This window comes from Erpetoichthys calabaricus, chromosome 15 (assembly GCF_900747795.2).
Source record: "Erpetoichthys calabaricus chromosome 15, fErpCal1.3, whole genome shotgun sequence".
Lineage (NCBI taxonomy): Eukaryota > Metazoa > Chordata > Cladistia > Polypteriformes > Polypteridae > Erpetoichthys > Erpetoichthys calabaricus.
Window position 1 is genome coordinate 50,921,792 of NC_041408.2, and position 19,074 is coordinate 50,940,865.

The 19,074-nt window shown below is 41.3% G+C and overlaps 1 protein-coding gene across 2 annotated transcripts in view; it reads left to right on the forward strand.

The window, feature by feature from the left end:
* Positions 1 to 19,074, forward strand: part of pcnx2 (pecanex 2) — a 295,416-nt gene that overhangs the window by 92,520 nt on the left and 183,822 nt on the right. For both annotated transcript variants that reach the window (XM_051919361.1, XM_051919362.1), the window contains 5 exons: positions 243 to 387; positions 7,085 to 7,227; positions 10,492 to 10,645; positions 12,576 to 12,608; positions 17,559 to 17,730. In XM_051919361.1, the coding sequence (XP_051775321.1) occupies positions 243 to 387; positions 7,085 to 7,227; positions 10,492 to 10,645; positions 12,576 to 12,608; positions 17,559 to 17,730 (647 nt within the window). The remainder of the gene's footprint in view (positions 1 to 242; positions 388 to 7,084; positions 7,228 to 10,491; positions 10,646 to 12,575; positions 12,609 to 17,558; positions 17,731 to 19,074) is intronic.

Here is a 19,074-nt window from a genome sequence, read left to right on the forward strand (position 1 = left end):
GTGTGGTGGATGTGGCAACGTACTATCTGCGCATGCTCCCAATCTCTTATGTAGAATAAAATATGATTTATGTAAAACATGGGTGTGTGAAGGAATGGTCCCTATTGTTCTGTCCAAGGTTGATTCATGTCATGTGCCTATTGCTCTAAGTACAGGCTCTGGTTCTCCATGAGCCTTAATTGGATTAAGAGATTTGGTGGGAACTGCCAGTTACAATGAGAATTTCTCACTTTTCTTGACAGTGAACTCCTTTCCACTTCTTCCAACTCGGCCTCAGCAGGATACCAGGATGGGCCAACACTGGGCATAACCGAGTGCCCATTTCAGCGACGCATTGTACCAGTGCGAAGACTGAGACCTAGGCGGACTAGGCCAGAAATTTATCAGGTGGGTATGACTTGAGGAGTCCTTCTTGTTTCATAATGTCTACCTTTGTCTGCTGAAGGCCTGCAAGTCTAATAAAATGTGATAGATTTTGTATCAGTGTAAAAATTAATCAAATTTGTTTATAATTTGGAATTCCTTTCACAAACATGGTGATTGCTTTTGTTGTTTTCCTGCCTGTGTGAAATGGGAGAGGATTTTCTATTTTATCACTTGGTCTGTGGTACACATGGGCGGCTACTTTTGCGTGGAGAAACCTGAAAAGAACTACAGCAGGTCCAAAAGAGAGAAAGAGAGGGGAGATTTAAAAAAAAAAGTACCCAAAAATTCCCAGAATATGTCAATAGCGTTGAATTGACGATGGCAACGTCTATCTCGGTAGACAATGGATGTCCCCGGTTAAGGACTTAGTGGGATATGGAGCAGCGGCAGCTGTGGCTGAACAAACCATTTCTTGAGTGGCCGTCCTTGGCACATCTGCTGCACATGAAGGTTGATGGCTGCAGTTGGGTGGTCGCTGCCGAGCTTTCCTCCTCTTGTCTTTTGTCCGACACCAGCTGGATTCTCTTCTCATTGACCGTGGTGATGCCTAAACATACAGCCTGTCACCAGACACGGCCATTTGCAGCAGTCACATTCCATGTGTCCACACTTGTCTTGTTTGCAAGTGTCACTGTATCTTGGTGGTGTTGGCTGTGTGAGCCAGGGTCCTTTAGAAAGCTCTCTATATTCATGGTGTCTTTTGGAATGCCACCGCGGTGTAGAGTGTAGTTATCGTATGTGCCTCTAGGTATCATATGACCACAAGACTGGTTAATCAGTCTACAGAGTGTTATCATGCTGAGTTGATTGAGTGTGTACTTCTGGCATTTATTCTACAATTTGTGGCTGGGCGCAGAAATGGCAGGTCTCCAGAGAGTAAGAAGAAAGTTTGGGGCACCAACTGGGTTGTCCCTTTTTATTATCCATGGACAGTGAAGAAGAAACAAACAAAAGAGGCATCACTGTCTACTGTGCATCCCATATGCAGGAATTCAAATGAAGAAGGTTTCTCGAAGATTGCAGCCATTTCTAGCAGAGCTCCATCCTGCAAGTTGCTCTGGCCAGCAAATGACGCTTCCTTCTGGGATACCTGGTGTTTTATGGCAGCTGTACCAGAAAGGGTGGGGTCAAATGCCTTTATTGGGTGGCTCCTCGGCGATGTGCGGTAAAGAGGAGATGAACAGGTTATTGGCAACGCCCCCTTTCGTCTCGGCGGGTTACTGTCTACTTCGACTCAGTATGTGAAGAGGTCCTCTGACGACACACATGCGTGACAAATTGCATGGGTGACTTACTGGCGATTTTTGTTTTTTTTTTACTCTAAGTCATCATGGCAGATTTATAAGAGACAATCATGAACACATTTTTCAACATCGATAGAGTTAGTTCCCTGAGGACAGACTGTTAATCAGTGACATTACATCAAACTGTTGAGGCGTCGGTGGGAAACCATCAAGTAAAAACATCCGTAGAGGTGGTGCCCCCAAAACTGGATTTTGCACTTTGGAAACGCACCTGTAAACATTGCCTTGTCTGTCAAAGAGTTTTTGACCAAAAACAATGGGGTTGTTGCTTTGAACCCACCAGAGCTCGCGTCTTGTGACTTCTTATACTTCCCAAAATTAAAACCGAGACTGAAGTGAAGAAGATTTGCTGCCGTTGAAGAAAATCAGGAAAAAAAGCAGGAGGCTTTAGACATGGCAACAAAAGACAAGTGTAGGAAATGTTATGAGGAAAGTGCTGGGACAAGTGGATTGCATCTCAAGGAGAGGATTTTGAAGGTGACTAAAAGGAAATTACCATAAGTATTAACAATTCTGGGAATCGCTGATCCACCTCTTTCAAATTTCATTGAGTCTAGTCTGACCCCAGACCTAAGTCAAGGAAATGCATAGGTTTATATAACCTGAAGAAAAGGACATTTTACATTTTTCAGTCTTGTCTATATTTTTACAATTTGTTAATTCTGTTTTAACATTATAAACTGTACAACTGAAAACTGTCCACAGATGAAGGTTTGTCTTTATGATAGTAATATCTTTCATTGTTGGGTGGCACGGTGGCGCAGTGGGTAGCGCTGCTGCCTCGCAGTTGGGAGACCTGGGGACCTGGGTTCGCTTCCCGGGTCCTCCCTGCGTGGAGTTTGCATGTTCTCCCCGTGTCTGTATGGGTTTCCTCCCACAGTCCAAAGACATGCAGGTTAGGTGAATTGGCGATTCTAAATTGGCCCTAGTGTGTGCTTGGTGTGTTTGTGTGTGTCCTGCGGTAGGTTGGCACCCTGCCCGGGATTGGTTCCTGCCTTGTGCCCTGTGTTGGCTGGGATTGGCTCCAGCAGACCCCCGTGACCCTGTGTTTGGATTCAGCAGGTTGGAAAATGGATGGATGGATACCTTTCATTGTTAGCGGGAAATTATGAAGTGCAAAACAAAAAAATCAGAAGAGAAGGCACTGCAGCCACAGGCATGTAAAAGATTATTCCAGCTACTGGACAGTCCTAATTGCTTAGTATTGCGACCCACATTCCTCCATAGTATCCTTAAATTCTCCATTTTTCAGACCTTTACCCCCTACACCTCTTTGAACCATGATGGACATGTTGTATTGCACCCATTGCTGGCCAGATTGTGAGTGACTGAAAAAGAAAAAAAAGAAAAATAAGAAAATCATCCGGAAAAAGGACAACCAACACTACTTCTGTGCCCACCTCAGCCACTAATACAGAACCCTGTGCTGTCTCGGAAAAAAAGCATCAGTTTTTAAGCAGAGGATGTGACAAGTGGTCCATGGCGTTAGGAAAATTTTAAGTAAATAAACACACCGAGTGTGTGCAGGTTTGGTATTGGGTGCGGGTGTGAATGAACTCGCTTAAATCCATGGATGATTGGGGAGTCCAGCTGATTGTGCATTATATGTGTGAATGTGAGCGTCAGTCCGGTGCCTCAGTAGTACCTTGGTGGGAGTGGCGCGTTCATACTTGCACCAGATTGGGCGGGTGATATAAGAGGAGCTTGCATGGCAAGAGTGGAGAGACAGATAAAAATAAAAAAAAAAGATGGAGAGAAAGGTAGAGACATGGTAGGACTGGGAGATGCCAGGGTATGGAGACAGACAACTAGAAGGAGAGACCCTTAGGGAAGCGTGAGGTCGACACATCACAGCAGGCACCATCTGAATGGAACATGACTTTGTAGACAACGCGTGCTCCTCATCGGCATATACACATTAATGTGACTGCAATGTTATAAAATTATTAATAATGAAATTATATGGGCCATAAGTTTAAATTCTGTATGTCTATGTGTTTCATGTTAGGAATGTAATAACTCACATACCACAATGTTTAACGTCAGTAAATGTAAAGTATTACACATGGTAGTTAAAACTGAGGTTTGAATACACAATGGGAGGTCTGAAAAACAAAAGTCCACTTTATGAGAAGGATTTAGGAGTCGTAGTGAACTCGATACTATCAACTGGCAGACAGTGTTCAGAAGCCATTTAGAAGGCTAACAGAATGTCAGGTTATATAGCGCCTTGAAAGATAGATAGATAGATAGATAGATAGATAGATAGATAGATAGATAGATAGATAGATAGATAGATAGATAGATAGATAGATAGATAGATAGATAGATAGATAGATAGATACTTTATTAATCCCAAGGGGAAATTCACTTTCTCCAGCAGCACCTTACTGATACAAAAAAACAATATTAAATTAAGGATTGATAATAATGCAGGTAAAAAACAGACAATATCTTTGTATACTGTTAATGTTTACCCCCCCGGGTGGAATTGAAGAGTCGCATAGTTTGGGGGAGGAACGATCTTCTCAGTCTATCAGTGGAGCAGGACAGTGACAGCAGTCTGTCGCTGAAGCTGCTCTTCTGTCTGGAGATGACACTGTTTGGTGGATGCAGTGGATTTTCCATAATTGATAGGAGCCTGCTTAGCGCTCGTCGCTCTGCCACAGATGTCAAACTGTCCAGCTCCATGCCAACAATAGAGCCTGCCTTCCTCACCAGTTTGTCCACGCATGAGGCGTCTTTCTTCTTAATTCTGCCTCCCCAGCACACCACCGCGTAGTAGAGGGCACTCACCACAACCGTCTGATAGAACAACTGCAGCATCTTATTGCAGATGTTGAAGGACGCCAGCCCTGTCCTTTCTTACACAGAGCATCAGTATTGGCAGTCCAGTCTAATTTATCATCCGGCTGCACTCCCAGGTATTTATAGGTCTGCACCATCTGCACACAGTCACCTCTGATGATCACGGGGTCCATGAGGGGTCTGGGCTTCCTAAAATCCACCACCAGCTCCTTGGTTTTCCTGGTGTTCAGATGTAGGTGGTTTGAGTCGCACCATTTAACAAACTCATTGATTAGGTCCCTATACTCCTCCTCTTGCCCATTCCTGATGCAGCCCACGATAGCAGTGTCATCAGCGAACTTTTGCACGTGGCAGGACTCCGAGTTGTATTGGAAGTCCAATGTAAATAGGCTGAACAGGACCAGAGAAAGTACAGATATGTGGAGTACAAGTCCATGGAAGTTCTGCTCAAGTTTTATAACACACTTGTGAGGCCTCATCTGGAGTCCTGTGTGCAGTTTTGGTCTCCAGGCTACAAAAAGGACATAGCAGCACTAGAAGAGGTCCAGAGAAGAGCAACTAGGCTGATTCCAGGGCTACAGGGGATGAATTGTAATGAAAGATTAAAAGAGCTGAGCCTTTTCAGTTGAAGCAAAAGGAGCTCAAGTGTAGACATGAGTGAAGTGTTTAAAATTATGAAGGGAATTAGTGCAGTGGATTGAGACGGTGACTTTAAAATGAGTTCATCAAGAACACGGGGACACAGTTGGAAACTTGTTAAGGGTAAATTTCACACAAACATTAGGACATTTTTCTTCACACAGAGAACCACAGACAATTGGAATAAGTGACCAAGTATTGTGATGTTGTTTGTACTAATTTCAGATTTGCAATCTGTGACCTAGAAAACCCCCAGGTACCAATTGCTTTCAAAACCAGTTAATAAATAAACTGTACATTCATTTTTAAAGTGTCAATCATTGAATCGTTAAAAGAAAATGAGAATCTTCTTAACAATTTGTAAAATTTGTTATTTTAGAAGAAAGAATTGTAACTGTGGGGCTCATTTGAGAAAGGTTATTTTTAAAAATAATGTTATTAAAGACAATGCTAATAAACTGCACCGATTAATGAGTCATGAGCCAAATGACATGGTTGAGTGACCATCCATACTGTCCTTCCAAAAACCATCACATCCTTATGCCATGTCATTTTAAAAAATAATTTATTGTTCATATCTTTACTAAACAGTAACCTTTAACTAAGGATTTATACAAGCAGTGCTTCACTGTACCTTGGGAATCGATTCCCTGGTTTGATTGATAATTTATTGTTTTATTAATGATGAAGTATGTGTGAATAGAAATAAAAACATCTATTATATGGCCATGTTGTTTGTCTGCGTACAGCTCTGCTGTCATTATGGTGGTAATCTTCTTTGTAGGCCCCAGTTTTAACACTGTTTTTTTTATTTGGGTCCTCAAATTAAAACTTTAAGAGCCCCTACTTTAAATGACATATGTCCACATGTCTGCAAGAGTGAAAGGGAAGGTCCATAAAACAGTAGTGAGACCAACTATGATGTATGGTTTGGAGACAATGGCATTGACAAAAAGACAGGAGGCAGAGCTGGAAGTGGTGGAGTTGAAGATGCTACGATTTTCGATCAGAGTAACGAGAGTAGACAAGATTAGGAATGAGTATACTAGAGGGACAACACAGGTACGACAGTGTAAGGACAAAGAGAGGCTAGATTGAGATGGCTTGGGCATGTGCAGAGGAGAGATGAGGGGTACATCAGGAAAAGAATGTTGACGATGGAACCACCAGGCAATGGGAAAATAGGAAGGCCGAAGAGGAGGTTTATGGATGTGGTGAGAGAGGACATGAAGGCAGTTGGTGTGGCAGAAAACAGTATAAAAGACAGGAATAGATGGAGACCCCTAAATGGGAGCAGCCAAAAAAAGAAGAAGACTTTAGCTGACATATCAATCACAGCTTCCTTTATGCGGGCAGACTAAACTGTTGGAGCTCCGTAAGTAGTTTTTCTAGAAACAAGAGCCATAAAGCCCGATCACGCCATGTGTTCGGTATCCGAGGGAGCCGTTGCCCATCTTAGGTGAATCCATTTCACATGCGTTGCTGGTTTTGGGTTTCTGGCAATTTGAGTGTCAATAATCTGCAAATGTCAGTGTGCATTCAGTTTGAGGCATACACTCTTCTACCCAATGTTTAAATCAATGGTATAACATTTTCAATAAAATGTTAACGAAATGCTAAAATGGAATTAGCAATGGATGTGGGTGCTTGTTGCAATGGACCCCCTGTTTTACTCTTGACTGTAGTTCACCTGTTCTGGCCATTTTATGATGGTTTTCAAAAAGATGCCAAACTACGTCAATGTAAATGAGTTGTGGGTGCTATGGAATGGCGCCTCCTCCTGGGCTGGATGATGTTTTGCACTTCTTGTTCCCTGGTGAGTTTCTGACTCTCCCTGACCCTGTAAAAAGCAGGTAGGAAAAGATGATGAATGGAATTTTTACATTTCAAGTTTGATCCTGTTGCAGGAGGAGGACTCAATAGATGAAACCTCAGATTCTACAGTACCGGAAAAGCCTGCTCACAAGCACCACTACAAGTTTTGGGTCTTTCCTGGAAAGTGGATCCGAGTCTTATACGATCGTCTCACATTGCTTGCATTGCTGGATAGGTAAGAATCTTGAATGACCTTATTATTTCCTCAGTCCTTAATCGACATCATCTAGAGCCTCATATATAAATGGTGTGTATGCACAAAAATGTAGTGTACGCCCATTTCCACGCACACATTGAGATGCATAAAAACTAAACTTGGCGTAAAACTACACCCATCTTCATGGCAGCCACAGACCAGGTGTACGGATGTTTCTGCTTAGTTTTGTCATTTTTTTTTTCATCAAATGCACCGAAATTAATTGCATATCGTTTACAAATTTAAAGCACTTGATTGTAATCAATGCACAATAATATAATTTTGCATGGAATGGCCAAACTATTCTAACTACTACAGCTGCTTTATATTTGTTACAAGACATAGCAAATGGAAGAATTAGAAGAGAGTGCGTATTTATGGCTGATGATAACTGGCTTCTAAGTCAATTTCAATTTCCAAGAACTATCCTCTTGAATCTGTGTGCTGTTAGAATACTAGGATGCACACTTGATATAATTTCTATGATAAAATGCATTAAAGTATGTATGTTACATTTTACAGACAAATTGTTAACTTCATTTAAATAATATAAACATGTGGTGACATGGTGGTGTAGGCGTAGAGATGAGCTGCTGTGCCATCGAGCGATTATTCCTGCGTTGATGCTTCCTGGGACTGGTGCGACCCTGGATGGATGGATGAATGAAATAATTAAACACGTATCTTGAAGATTTTTCAATGTTCCGTAAAAGTTTTGATGAATTGGCATTCTAAACTGGTTTTACATTTATTACAGATGCTTATTTTTTGCCGATTGGTTAAGTGGAGAAAATAAACGGAAGGACAGGAATTTGGGGTTGGTACCTTTGACAGACACAATAAATTATTCCATCCAGGGTCACGCACATCCCAGCCATCATTTTGCAGGTGGCAGGAGCAATCTCTTGACAGGGCGCCAACTCATCGCCACCGTGCCCCCATTAAACATCAAGGATATATCTTAGTATTCTGAAATGTCCAGAGAGCTGTATGATCATGAATGTAATGCATTCTGTGTGGTGATCACTGCCTGCACACTCCTTTCGGAGAAAGAGAAAGTCCATTTAAGAAGCACATAACGATTAACAACTCGGTTGGGAACACCTAGAATACAAAGCATTTATTTAACTTACTACTTAAGTTACCATTGAATTTGAGAAACTCTACTGAATTAAACATCGCTGTTAAGATGAAGTTTATAACGTTCTACTTTAATGAAGAATAATCAACAAGGTTAAAGTGGAAATTTCAAGATTAAAGTTAGTACTAGGGTGTTGTACCATTTTAGCCATTATGAATGTAGTGAAAAGTCAAGCAAAATGACACCTTTTATTGGCTAACTAAAAAGATTACAATATGCAAGCTTTCGAGGCAACTCAGGCTCCTTCTTCAGGCAAGATTGCATATTGTAATCTTTTTAGTTAGCCAATAAAAGGTGTAATTTTGCTTGACTTTTCACAAGATTAAAGTTAAAATGAAAGTCAAACATAGACCTTTTTTTCAAATGGTGGGCTGTGACTTGCCTTTTTACAATAACAGTCTGACCACTTCTTTATTATTTTGACTTTCTGAACTTGAACTTTTGAGTGCCTCTGCCACACTGTGCCACTCAATCAATTTCCTTTTGTTGCTTATACCGCTGCTTAAGCCCCCAAATAGTTATTTCCTTGCCTCCACTTCACTGAGCAGGACCTCCATTTCACATTTTCTGAAATTCTTCTTTTTTACATGCCGTTGTCTTTTAACAAAAAACTGAACAGTAGGAGCTATTTATATTGATTTGCATATTCAAATATGTAAAATTTGGGGGGGAGGAGTCAGGGTGGGGCTATATTAAAATTCACATTCATATGGAATTATAAAAGGAAAGTGTGTGGAACTTTGCTTATGCACAGTTTTATGCATCTGAATATTTTTGTGTGTGCATATTTCTGTTTTTGTCCATACAACCCATTTTAGTGTGAATTCTACACATGGTGCCCCGGTATCTGTTCATTTTACTTATAACAGGTTTTTCCAGACAAAATTTGGTACAAACTAAGACCTGAGACGAGTGTGGTTAGCCTTGGGAAGAAAGCACCTGAAAGTGTAATGGTCCTAGGTGGGATACAGGCAAGGGTCAGCAAAATGTACAGTTTTGGACATTTGTATAGGATAGTGCTGTGGTGAATTCCACTTTTGCTGAGACCAAGAAAAATACAACGACTGCAACTACTCGAGACTGAGTCAAGGCTGAGTCTAAGGGTGTGATCAAGACCAGGCTGTAGTCTCCTTAGCGTTACATTTGTTCTCAAAAAAACATGTAAAAAGTGTGGCATTTTTTGCTTGAAAAATTATATTTTTATTAAATCTCATCTTTCTACTGTAAAATGTGCAAAACACTAAAAGTACAAAATCAGAAGTGTAGAAAGTGTAATAATGATACAAATAATAATATTGATGGTGACTAATAAAAACATGAACGTGCAAGTGACATGAGTGTCACTTTCAGATTCATCAGAATCACTTTCGGTTTCACTGACCATTTCAGTTTCCCTGCCAGAAGACAGATTGATTCACTTTGTCATCACTGCTGATGAGAGGCGTTTCTTACGAGACCCCATTATGAGGTTAGGCTAGGAAAATTCGTCTACACTGTTGCCCAAGTAACACTCAGCATTAACGCTGTTGGCACTTTCATAGCCTGAATAATCCTTGGGCCTTACACGAGACACATCTAGACAGTTGACTGAGTGACACTCGGGACTAATGCTTTCAGCACCGTTTTAACAGCCTGAGTGACACTCATGTCTAACGCTAAGGAGGTTAACTAAAGTTTAACTAATTGCTGCTGTCCTTTGGATGAGATGTAAAACAGTGGTCCTGACTCTCTGTGGTCATAAAATATCCCTGGGCATCCTTTGTAAAGAGTAAGGTGTATCCCAATGTCCAGGCTCAATTGCCCACCATGGCCCAGTCATTCTGGCCCCCAAATCATCCCGTGTCTCGAACTGGCCATCTTTCTCACCACTTCACCACCTAACAGCAGCTAATGTTTGGTGAGCGCATAAATGGCTGCCGTCGCATCATCCAGGTGGATGCCACACATTAGTGGTGGTTGAAGTGGCTCCCCTCTCACTGTGTAAAACACATTGAGTAGTGAGAAAAGTGCTATATGAATGTAAAGAATTATTGCAGTTATTGTTATAGTTCCAGGATATGTTATTATTATTATGGCTGTGATATTTTCTCTTTCCTAATCAGGAACCAGGAGGTTGTAGAGAACACGGTGGCTGTGTGTCTGGCTTTCCTTGTAGCATTCCTTGGATTTGTGCTGTTAAACCAGGGCTGCTTTAAGGACCTGTGGCTTTTCCAGTTCTGCCTTGTAATCGCCAGCTGCCAGTACTCCCTTCTGAAAGTAGGTGCTCTGGTTATTTTAAGTGGGAATTTTTTCTGGACTACCTGAACAAATAAAGGAGATAAGTAAACATATGAAGCTGTAATTTTAGTAGTAAAATCTCACAGGCCTAAATTTGATCATGTGGAATGAAACAGAACATTCATACGTTAACAGATGTTTATTCTCTTGGCTTAATCGTGCTGCATTTGGAATACAAATGTGTCCAAAAAACATAATCATTATGTGTAAAAAGTCAAATCTACTGGATTGTAAACATGTAGCAATGCTTGTAATGCTAGAAAGCATGTTAACTGATTTATTCCAGTTATTGCACCCAAAGACTAACACCCCAAAACACAAATAGACACCCCCCCCACCAAAAGTGGGCAATTCTTCAAACATGTAAGTCCATTGATAGTTCAGACTCACAGTTATGATACCCTCCCTGCTTTACATACACATGTATTTAGATATGTTTCCAATATACTGTAAGTTGCCTTCACGTTTACCTTCTTTGAAAATTGGAGACAAAAATATTGGAATACATGAAAATGTCAAGTAAATATGTCATAATGTGTGAAGAAGAAAGAAAACCTGAAATACTGCAATTGTTTCCCCTCTCTACAGTGGAATTCCATTTGTCATGAACTTGGGGTGTTCCTTCAAAATTTACTGGTAATTGGCAAGTGACTCCGCCTCTTGGGGGTGGAGTCACCCACAAAACACATGGAACATCACCAAGACAAAATGAAAAACAAAGAATACAAATTATAAGCACAAGCAACTGCAATGTAAACAAAAGAATCGAAAATGTACAAAAAAGACTGAAACCCAAGCCAGGGGAGGAACCCTGGCTAAAATTTAACATCGGGGGTTCTTAAGCACAAAAGTCCTAAAAAATACCTCAAAGTTGCCCAGTAGAGGGCAGTAAACTGTAAAGCTCTGGCTAGTCATGAAAGGGGAACACAGGATATTTATTAAAAGAAAATTGTTCATAACAAAAATACTCGGTAACAATCAAGGCTCCAAGGAACACAGAAAGGCCCAGAAGAAGTGGCCTTGAAATAAAGGTATAAATTACAAATTAAGAAAATCTACACCATATTTATCTATTGCCATTTGTTGTTCTCTCCACTACACCTTGTAGATCCACTCTGTAGATTACCTGCTTACCCCTTCCATGATCTGCTTCTCCCTCTCAGTTCCTTCTGCCAGGTTAGCTTATGCACAAAGTATCCTCCCCAAGTCTGAGCTCACATGACTGGTCACCTGAAAGGACTTTCAGTCTCATTTAGGATGTATAGTTATTCCAGGGAACACTGACAATGACTTTGTACCCCAGGGAACTCACCCCCAATGTCATGGTACACCAGGGAGCTTGCCCTCAATGACATGGTACTCTGTGGAACTCACTAACAATGACATGGTACCCCAGGGAACTCACTCACTGTCAATGACATGGTAGCCTGATGAACTCCTGGGGCCCTTTGGCTAGAAACATTATGGTGCTCCAGGTTTCCCCACTGGTCTGGCTCCACACATTTACACAAAGGACAAACCCCACCCAAGATAATGTTATCATTGAATAAGTTGTATGAGGTTGCAGAAGGTCATTGATAAACTAAAGAACCTCTCCAGGGTTTCTTTTAATGCTTCACCTCCAGTAATATTTGTACCTAAACAGTAACTACCTACTAACTGGTTCTCATAATCCCAGCAGGGCACCTATTCTGCATCACCTCTTGTGTGCTGTAGTTGCAGTCCCTCATAGTTCCTCCTTTACAAACTACAATATGTGTCGTGAAGGAAACTGTGTGTTTAGATGGAAAGGGTACCATTAAAATAAGGAACTGCCTGTCCATTTTAAACAGTAACTAATAGACAAGCTTAAATAAATATACTTCTGGTCTTCTGACTAACATGCATCTTACATGCTTTTGTGTTGCAGAGTGTCCAGCCAGATGCTGCATCTCCAACTCACGTAAGTAGAGATCCATCGTATGAAACACATCTCTTTACTGGGAATTTAACATAACATATGTGGTTGTTTGAGAGAATAACAGGCTTACAAGGGGAGACTTTTTGTGGTGCCAACCTGGCTGTCCCTATTTACTTTTAGTCTAAAAGAAAAGGAATGCACAATGGTGTAGAAAGAAAACAATATAATCGCCACATAAAGTAAAGTGGCTGCAGTTAATCAGGAGCCGTCCGGTCTGCCTTGGCTAATTTGAGGAGCTCCTTAGCTAAGCTTGATTCATACAGAAGTGATGCCTCCTTCTGGATGTTCGCATTTTTATGGCCCAGGGACTAGAAGGGGCAGAGTCAGTTGCCCTCACTGGTTGGCTTCTCAGTACTGTGGAGGTCAAAAAAGACAAAAGAAAAGACATGCATGACTCTATCTATCTATCTATCTATCTATCTATCTATCTATCTATCTATCTATCTATCTATCTATCTATCTATCTATCTATCTATCTATCTATCTATCTATCTATCTATCTATCTATCTATCTATCTATCTATCTATCTATTGTAGACAACACAAGGACAAGAGATACATTTTTTGAGGTGAGCCGCCCCATATATTGTAGATTCGCTGTAAAGAAAGAGCGATCATTAGTGAGGAGTAGCCTCACAAGGCTGAGTCCAACAGAAAACTGCTGTAGGGAAGAGCTGATGGCTTCTTATAGCTGAAGGAGAGGAAGAGGCGGCTCCTCTGAGGAGGAGGGAGGAAATGATGTCATCCGAGGGTGTGGTCTGTAGCTGAAAGAAAGCATATTAGATGTTATTTGTTCCTGCAAGGAAGGACAGAAGGCATTATTGCACATGATTAGCCCCAGACATCGGCATTTCAGCAATAACTAGACCCTGCTGCTGCCTCCCATGCGCACATGTGTGACACTATCTATCTAGGGAATAACAGACTTGCAAAGGGGGAATTTCTGAGGTGCCAACTTGGCCATCCTTGTTTACTTTTACATCAAAACAAGACAGACACATGGTGGTGTTAAAAGGAAACATAATAATCGTCATGCAAAACACAGTGGCTGCAGATAATCAGAGTCTCTGGTCTGCCTTCTAAAATTCGTGGAGCTCCTTAGCTCTGGTCGATTCATGTAGAAGTGACACCTCTTTCTAGGTGGTTGCATTTTTATAGCCCAGGGACCAGAAGGGGTGGAGTCAGTTGAACTCACTGGGTCGTTTCTTTGTACTGTGAAGGAAGAAGAAAAAGACAAGACAGTTAGCAGCAGCGCTCCCTCTCGGCCCAGGGTGGTATACTTGGGATGAACTTGGAGGGTAATCCTCTGACAAGCACGTGTGACACATAACATTTCATTTTCAAACATGTTTAATCCAATTCATGGTTACAGAAGGCTGGCATGGTTAAGTTGATAAAAAGATATTTTGTAATAGCAAAGTTCAAGACAATCTTCTGAGGCAGAATATAAGTACAATTCTGAAATGTAGGACACATTAGGATAGTCGGATCTGGTGGGGATACACAAGTCAGAATTAGACAGACAGATAGTTAGCTGTTATTTTTTTTTTATTTTTATCTTGGTGTTCTGGTAATTCACATGAACTGCGGCAGGAAGGTTATGTTTTTTTTCAGATTACAAAGTGACAGCCAGAAGTCACAATGTGCTTTATTGATAACTGTCAACCAATCAGCACACACAGTGGGAAGATAGCCTGAAAAGTCAATCCAGTCCTTGAAATTACAGCTCTACTACTGCCCGTTATTCCTTTTTGACATGTAGGACAGCAACAAAGGCTCTCTGCTGGTGTCTCTCTTGGGTCAGCTCCTCAATGGTGTCCTGACTTTGGTTCCTCGTGTTCAAACTCAACAGGTATTCCTGGGCTTTCCTCTTCACCAGTTTTGGTGGTGGAGCTGCCTGTTGCTTCTGATGACATGACAAATCCTTCTCCATTATCTCTTCATCATAATGTTGGCCATACTTTCTTGACAGCATCTCAAAAGCAGTTCTACACTGGTGATGATTCTTGGCCAGAAAACGCCTAGGCTTCTTCCCAGACTTTCTGTGTGGAATGTGGCCATCATAGTTATATCACCCTCCAACAATCAGATCCATATAGAAGAGCAGGTAAGACACAGATCCTTTGCTAAGTGTAGGTAGTGTGCTTCAGGGATTTCCACACATCGCTGAGGGTCCAGAAGATATTCCTTGCTTTGCATAATCTGCTCTGGATGATATTGTCTGCTCCTCCATCATAACTCACTATGCTGTCCAGATAAGTGAAAATGTCAGCCAGAAGTTGGTTTTCTCTTATCGACCTTAACAAGTGTTTAGCTGTGAACATTGAGTGATCTGACACTCATCTTGGTGCGGCTGATCTGCAATCCTACCTTCTACCCAGATGTGTTAAGAGGGTTTTATTTTTTTTCCTTGAAATTGATGGTGTAAATGTGGCAGCAAGGTGTGGTCATCAGCAAAATGAAGGTCTTCAAGGGGGAAATCAGCATCAACTGTCATCTCTAGGTCCATACTCAACCATGCATTGTATTGCCCCATTAAAGACTGGATAGAAGAGCACAGCAGACATCACACAGCCTTGCCTAAGCCCAATCTTCACTTTGAAACAAATGTCACTGCCCCCACCCCCATTGTTGCAAGTGGAGTTGGCATAGAAACTCCTGATGAGCAGTGTGATCTCTTGCGGTGTGCCATATGCTCTCAGAAGGTGCCAATTACAGCATGTTAATTGACATTGAGCTACTCTTTTGCAGGGTGAGCATTCTGTTTGGATTTTCCTCACATAAGCAATGAAACGTTCAAAGATTTTTCCATACATTCCTAATCATAGGCAGATTTAAGTATGGGTGATATGTGGGCATCTCGATAGGGTCAGCTCTGGGCATCTGCATAAAAAAAATTCGGAATGATCTTTACAGCCTGAGCTGGTCAATCCATCAGGAGGGCTGTTTATGAAAATTAAAAGTCCAGCAATTATGTCACCAATGGAGTGTACGCTCTGAACATCACGGGGTAAAGGGGAGGACCCCCTCTACTCTGTCATCCAAGTCTAATGCTGACTACCTGCTATGGACACCATTCTCTAAATGGGCTGATTGTAATGGAACTAAATATAAAAGTAAAAGCCATAAAATCTTTAATTGTTTGAATCACAAAAATTGAAATTATTCCCCAGGCAGAGGTCAAAATGGGATGTAAAAGATAAAGCACAGGAAAAGGTATCAGAAGACCTTATGTCTAGTCCACGCTAACACAGAGACATTTTAAAGATCGCTCTTTTAATAGTTTTCTGTCCAAACTGATATTTTCAGATTGTTTGCCATCCACACTGAAGCAAATCTTACATATTGGATGTGCACAGTTTATCATCTGTGAAAGTAGCAGACATTGAGCCCCAGAAAGTATTGGGGAACCCCCATTTAATGCAGGTGGGTAGGTGAAAAAACAGCAAAAGATAGATGTGACCCTAAGTGGTCCGTCTATCTCACAGGCTGGGAGTCAACACCCTGACTGTCAACTTCCTGTCCCGGCTGGTTTTACATTGCTGGTTCCTTGGTGACGTGGACCCAGAAGTTCTGTCACTTGTCTTCCAGATGACGTTCCCCTGAACTGTGAATGGAAAGAGATGTTGTGTTAACAAGTGCGCCCCCTCTCAATCCCAGCTGGTATTGCGTACCTGAGCAGAGCCTTGAGAATGGCTTCTAGACACGTGTGCCCTGACATAAACCCAAAGTAACTTAAAATGCTGAAGCTAAGAAGGAAGACAACAAAACAGACATCTTTGTATGGACAGATGGTGAAGTACAATTGCTTTTAAATGTTAAAAATAAGTATAAGGGTTTCCAAAACCTTGGAAAAATATAGGCTGGGAGTCCTGCCAAAATCAACGCAGCAATATTTTTGACGGTTCCAGGGTGCAGCACTTGTTGGTTGTTGGTTATAAGAAAGGACAATTCCCACAATAAAGGTGAGCTCACAAAGGGAATTCTCACTAAAAAACTGAACCTACTGCCAGAAAACATGATATTTGCACGTCAGCATTCTCAAAAAAGCTCAGTGTTCTCCATTCACACTGCTGCATGAGACCCAGCATTTTCAAATTTCCACACTTTGGGGAACATTTTCAAAAATGACACATTTTTGGTGGTCGAAAATCCCATTTTATTGTGGACAGAAGCCAAAACTAATAAAATGAAATGCACTTTCATGTTTATCCTTGTTAGCGTGGACTAGGTCTTAGACTTAAAAGTAGAATCCAAATGACAAACAAAATGTCTGTGAAATCTGAAGAAATGAATGAGCACTAAAGAAGATGCCATTTTTCATAAAGGCAATAAGGCACAATGTTAGAGTACTGCTAAAAAATTAAAACCAGTGCTTCTCTTCATAATGTGTGTCTCCTACCACTCATATGACTGCTGCACGATTAGAACTAAGTGGGCGGAGTCAGATCAGGGCGGAGCAGAGGGTCCTACACAAGGCGGGGCTTATGAAGGTCTCTGTTGTGATACAGTATATAATATTAATTATAACACTAAATACAGTTGTGAAAATGAGAGTACTTTTACATGTTCTTTAAATGCACTACCTGAATCTGAAGTTATTTTTTTTTATAGTTGAATTTGTAAGCCCCCACAAAGGCCTGCAATATTTCTGAAAACAGTAATTTAGTCCAAGGGCCATTTTGTAATTTTTCCAATAAGTGTATAACTAAAGAGGTGATATTTTTGTAATTTTTGTAATTTTTTTTTTATTTTCACCAGAGACTACGTTTAAAGCAATCTTGAGATTTTACATTTAAGATGTCATCGTTTGCCTTTGTTTCATATAAGCCCGTGGTTTCTTCTGTAGAAATACATACAGTGTCTCATTAAGTATTAACTAAATATGCTAGATTATGATTTCTTACCACTATGATTTGTATTTGTTTACAGGGTCACAATCAAATCATAGCCTACAGCAGACCAGCCTATTTCTGCATTTTTTGTTGTCTTATTTGGCTACTGGAATTGGCTCTCAAGCAAGAAAACCTTCCAGTGACCTCAGTCTATGGAGTACGACTAATTTCATTGGAGTCCCTTAAAACTCTACAAGATGTTTTAATTGGTGAGTCTTATCTAGTTTCCCTACATGTATAAATATCAAGTATATTATGCACCTTAATCTATGTATCTGTGTGTCCAACAGGTTTCTACATCACATTAGTAGTAATGAAATGCATTGCACTTGTCATTCCAACAGATGGTGCATAGAAATGTGTGTGTAACAAAATGCATTACATTTGTCATTCCAACAGATGGTGCATCAGAAACGTGTGTAGTAATAAAATGTGTTGCATTTGTTGTTCCAATCGATGGTGCATCAGAAATGTGTATAGTAATAAAATGCATTTCATTTGTCATTCCAACAGGTGGTGCATCAGAAAGTGTGTAGTAATAAAATGCATTGTATTTGTTGTTCCAACAGATGGTGCATCAGAAACGTGTAGTAATAAAATGTCTTGCATTTGTCTTTCCAACAAATGGTGCATCAGAAATGTGTGTAGTAATAAAATGCATTGCATTTGTCCCATCAATAATATCTAACTGTAGAACCACACAGCAGTAGGCAGGCAGTATGGTGTAGTGGTTAAGGCTTCAGACTTCAAACCCTGAGGTTGTAGATTTAAGTCCATGAGCAAGTCACTTAACCTGCCTGTACTCCAACTGAAAAGCAATAAAAATGTAATCAATTGTATCGTAAATGTTATAATTAGCCTTGGATAAAGGAGTAGTAATGCGGGCTCTGCATCGGTCTGTCGTGGTGAAAAAGGAGCTGAGCCGCAAGGCGAAGCTCTCAATTTACCAGTCGATCTATGTTCCTACCCTCACCTATGGTCATGAGCTATGGGTAGTGACCGAAAGAACGAAATCGCGAATACAAGCGGCTGAAATGAGTTTCCTCCGCAGGGTGTCTGGGCTCTCCCTTAAAGATAGGGTGAGAAGCTCAGTCATCCGGGAGGGGCTCAGAGTAGAGCCGCTGCTCCTCCACATCGAGAGGAGTCAGATGAGGTGGCTCGGGCATCTGATCAGGATGCCTCCTGGACGCCTCCCTGGTGAGGTGTTCCGGGCACGTCTAACCGGGAGGAGGCCCTGGGGAAGACCCAGGACACGCTGGAGGGACTATGTCTCTCGACTGGCCTGGGAACGCCTTGGGATTCTCCCGGAAGAGCTAGAAGAAGTGGCCGGGGAGAGGGAAGTCTGGGCATCTCTGCTCAAGCTGCTGCCCCCGCGACCCGACCTCGGATAAGCGGGAGACAATGGATGGATGGATGGATAAAGGAGTCAGCCAAATAAGTAAATGTACTATATATGTCATTGCAGGTCTACGCGAGCAGTTCTGGACCAGCAGTTTAATAATGGAAGATAAGTTTTGGGGTTAGCATGTACTATATACAGTTAAGATTAGGAG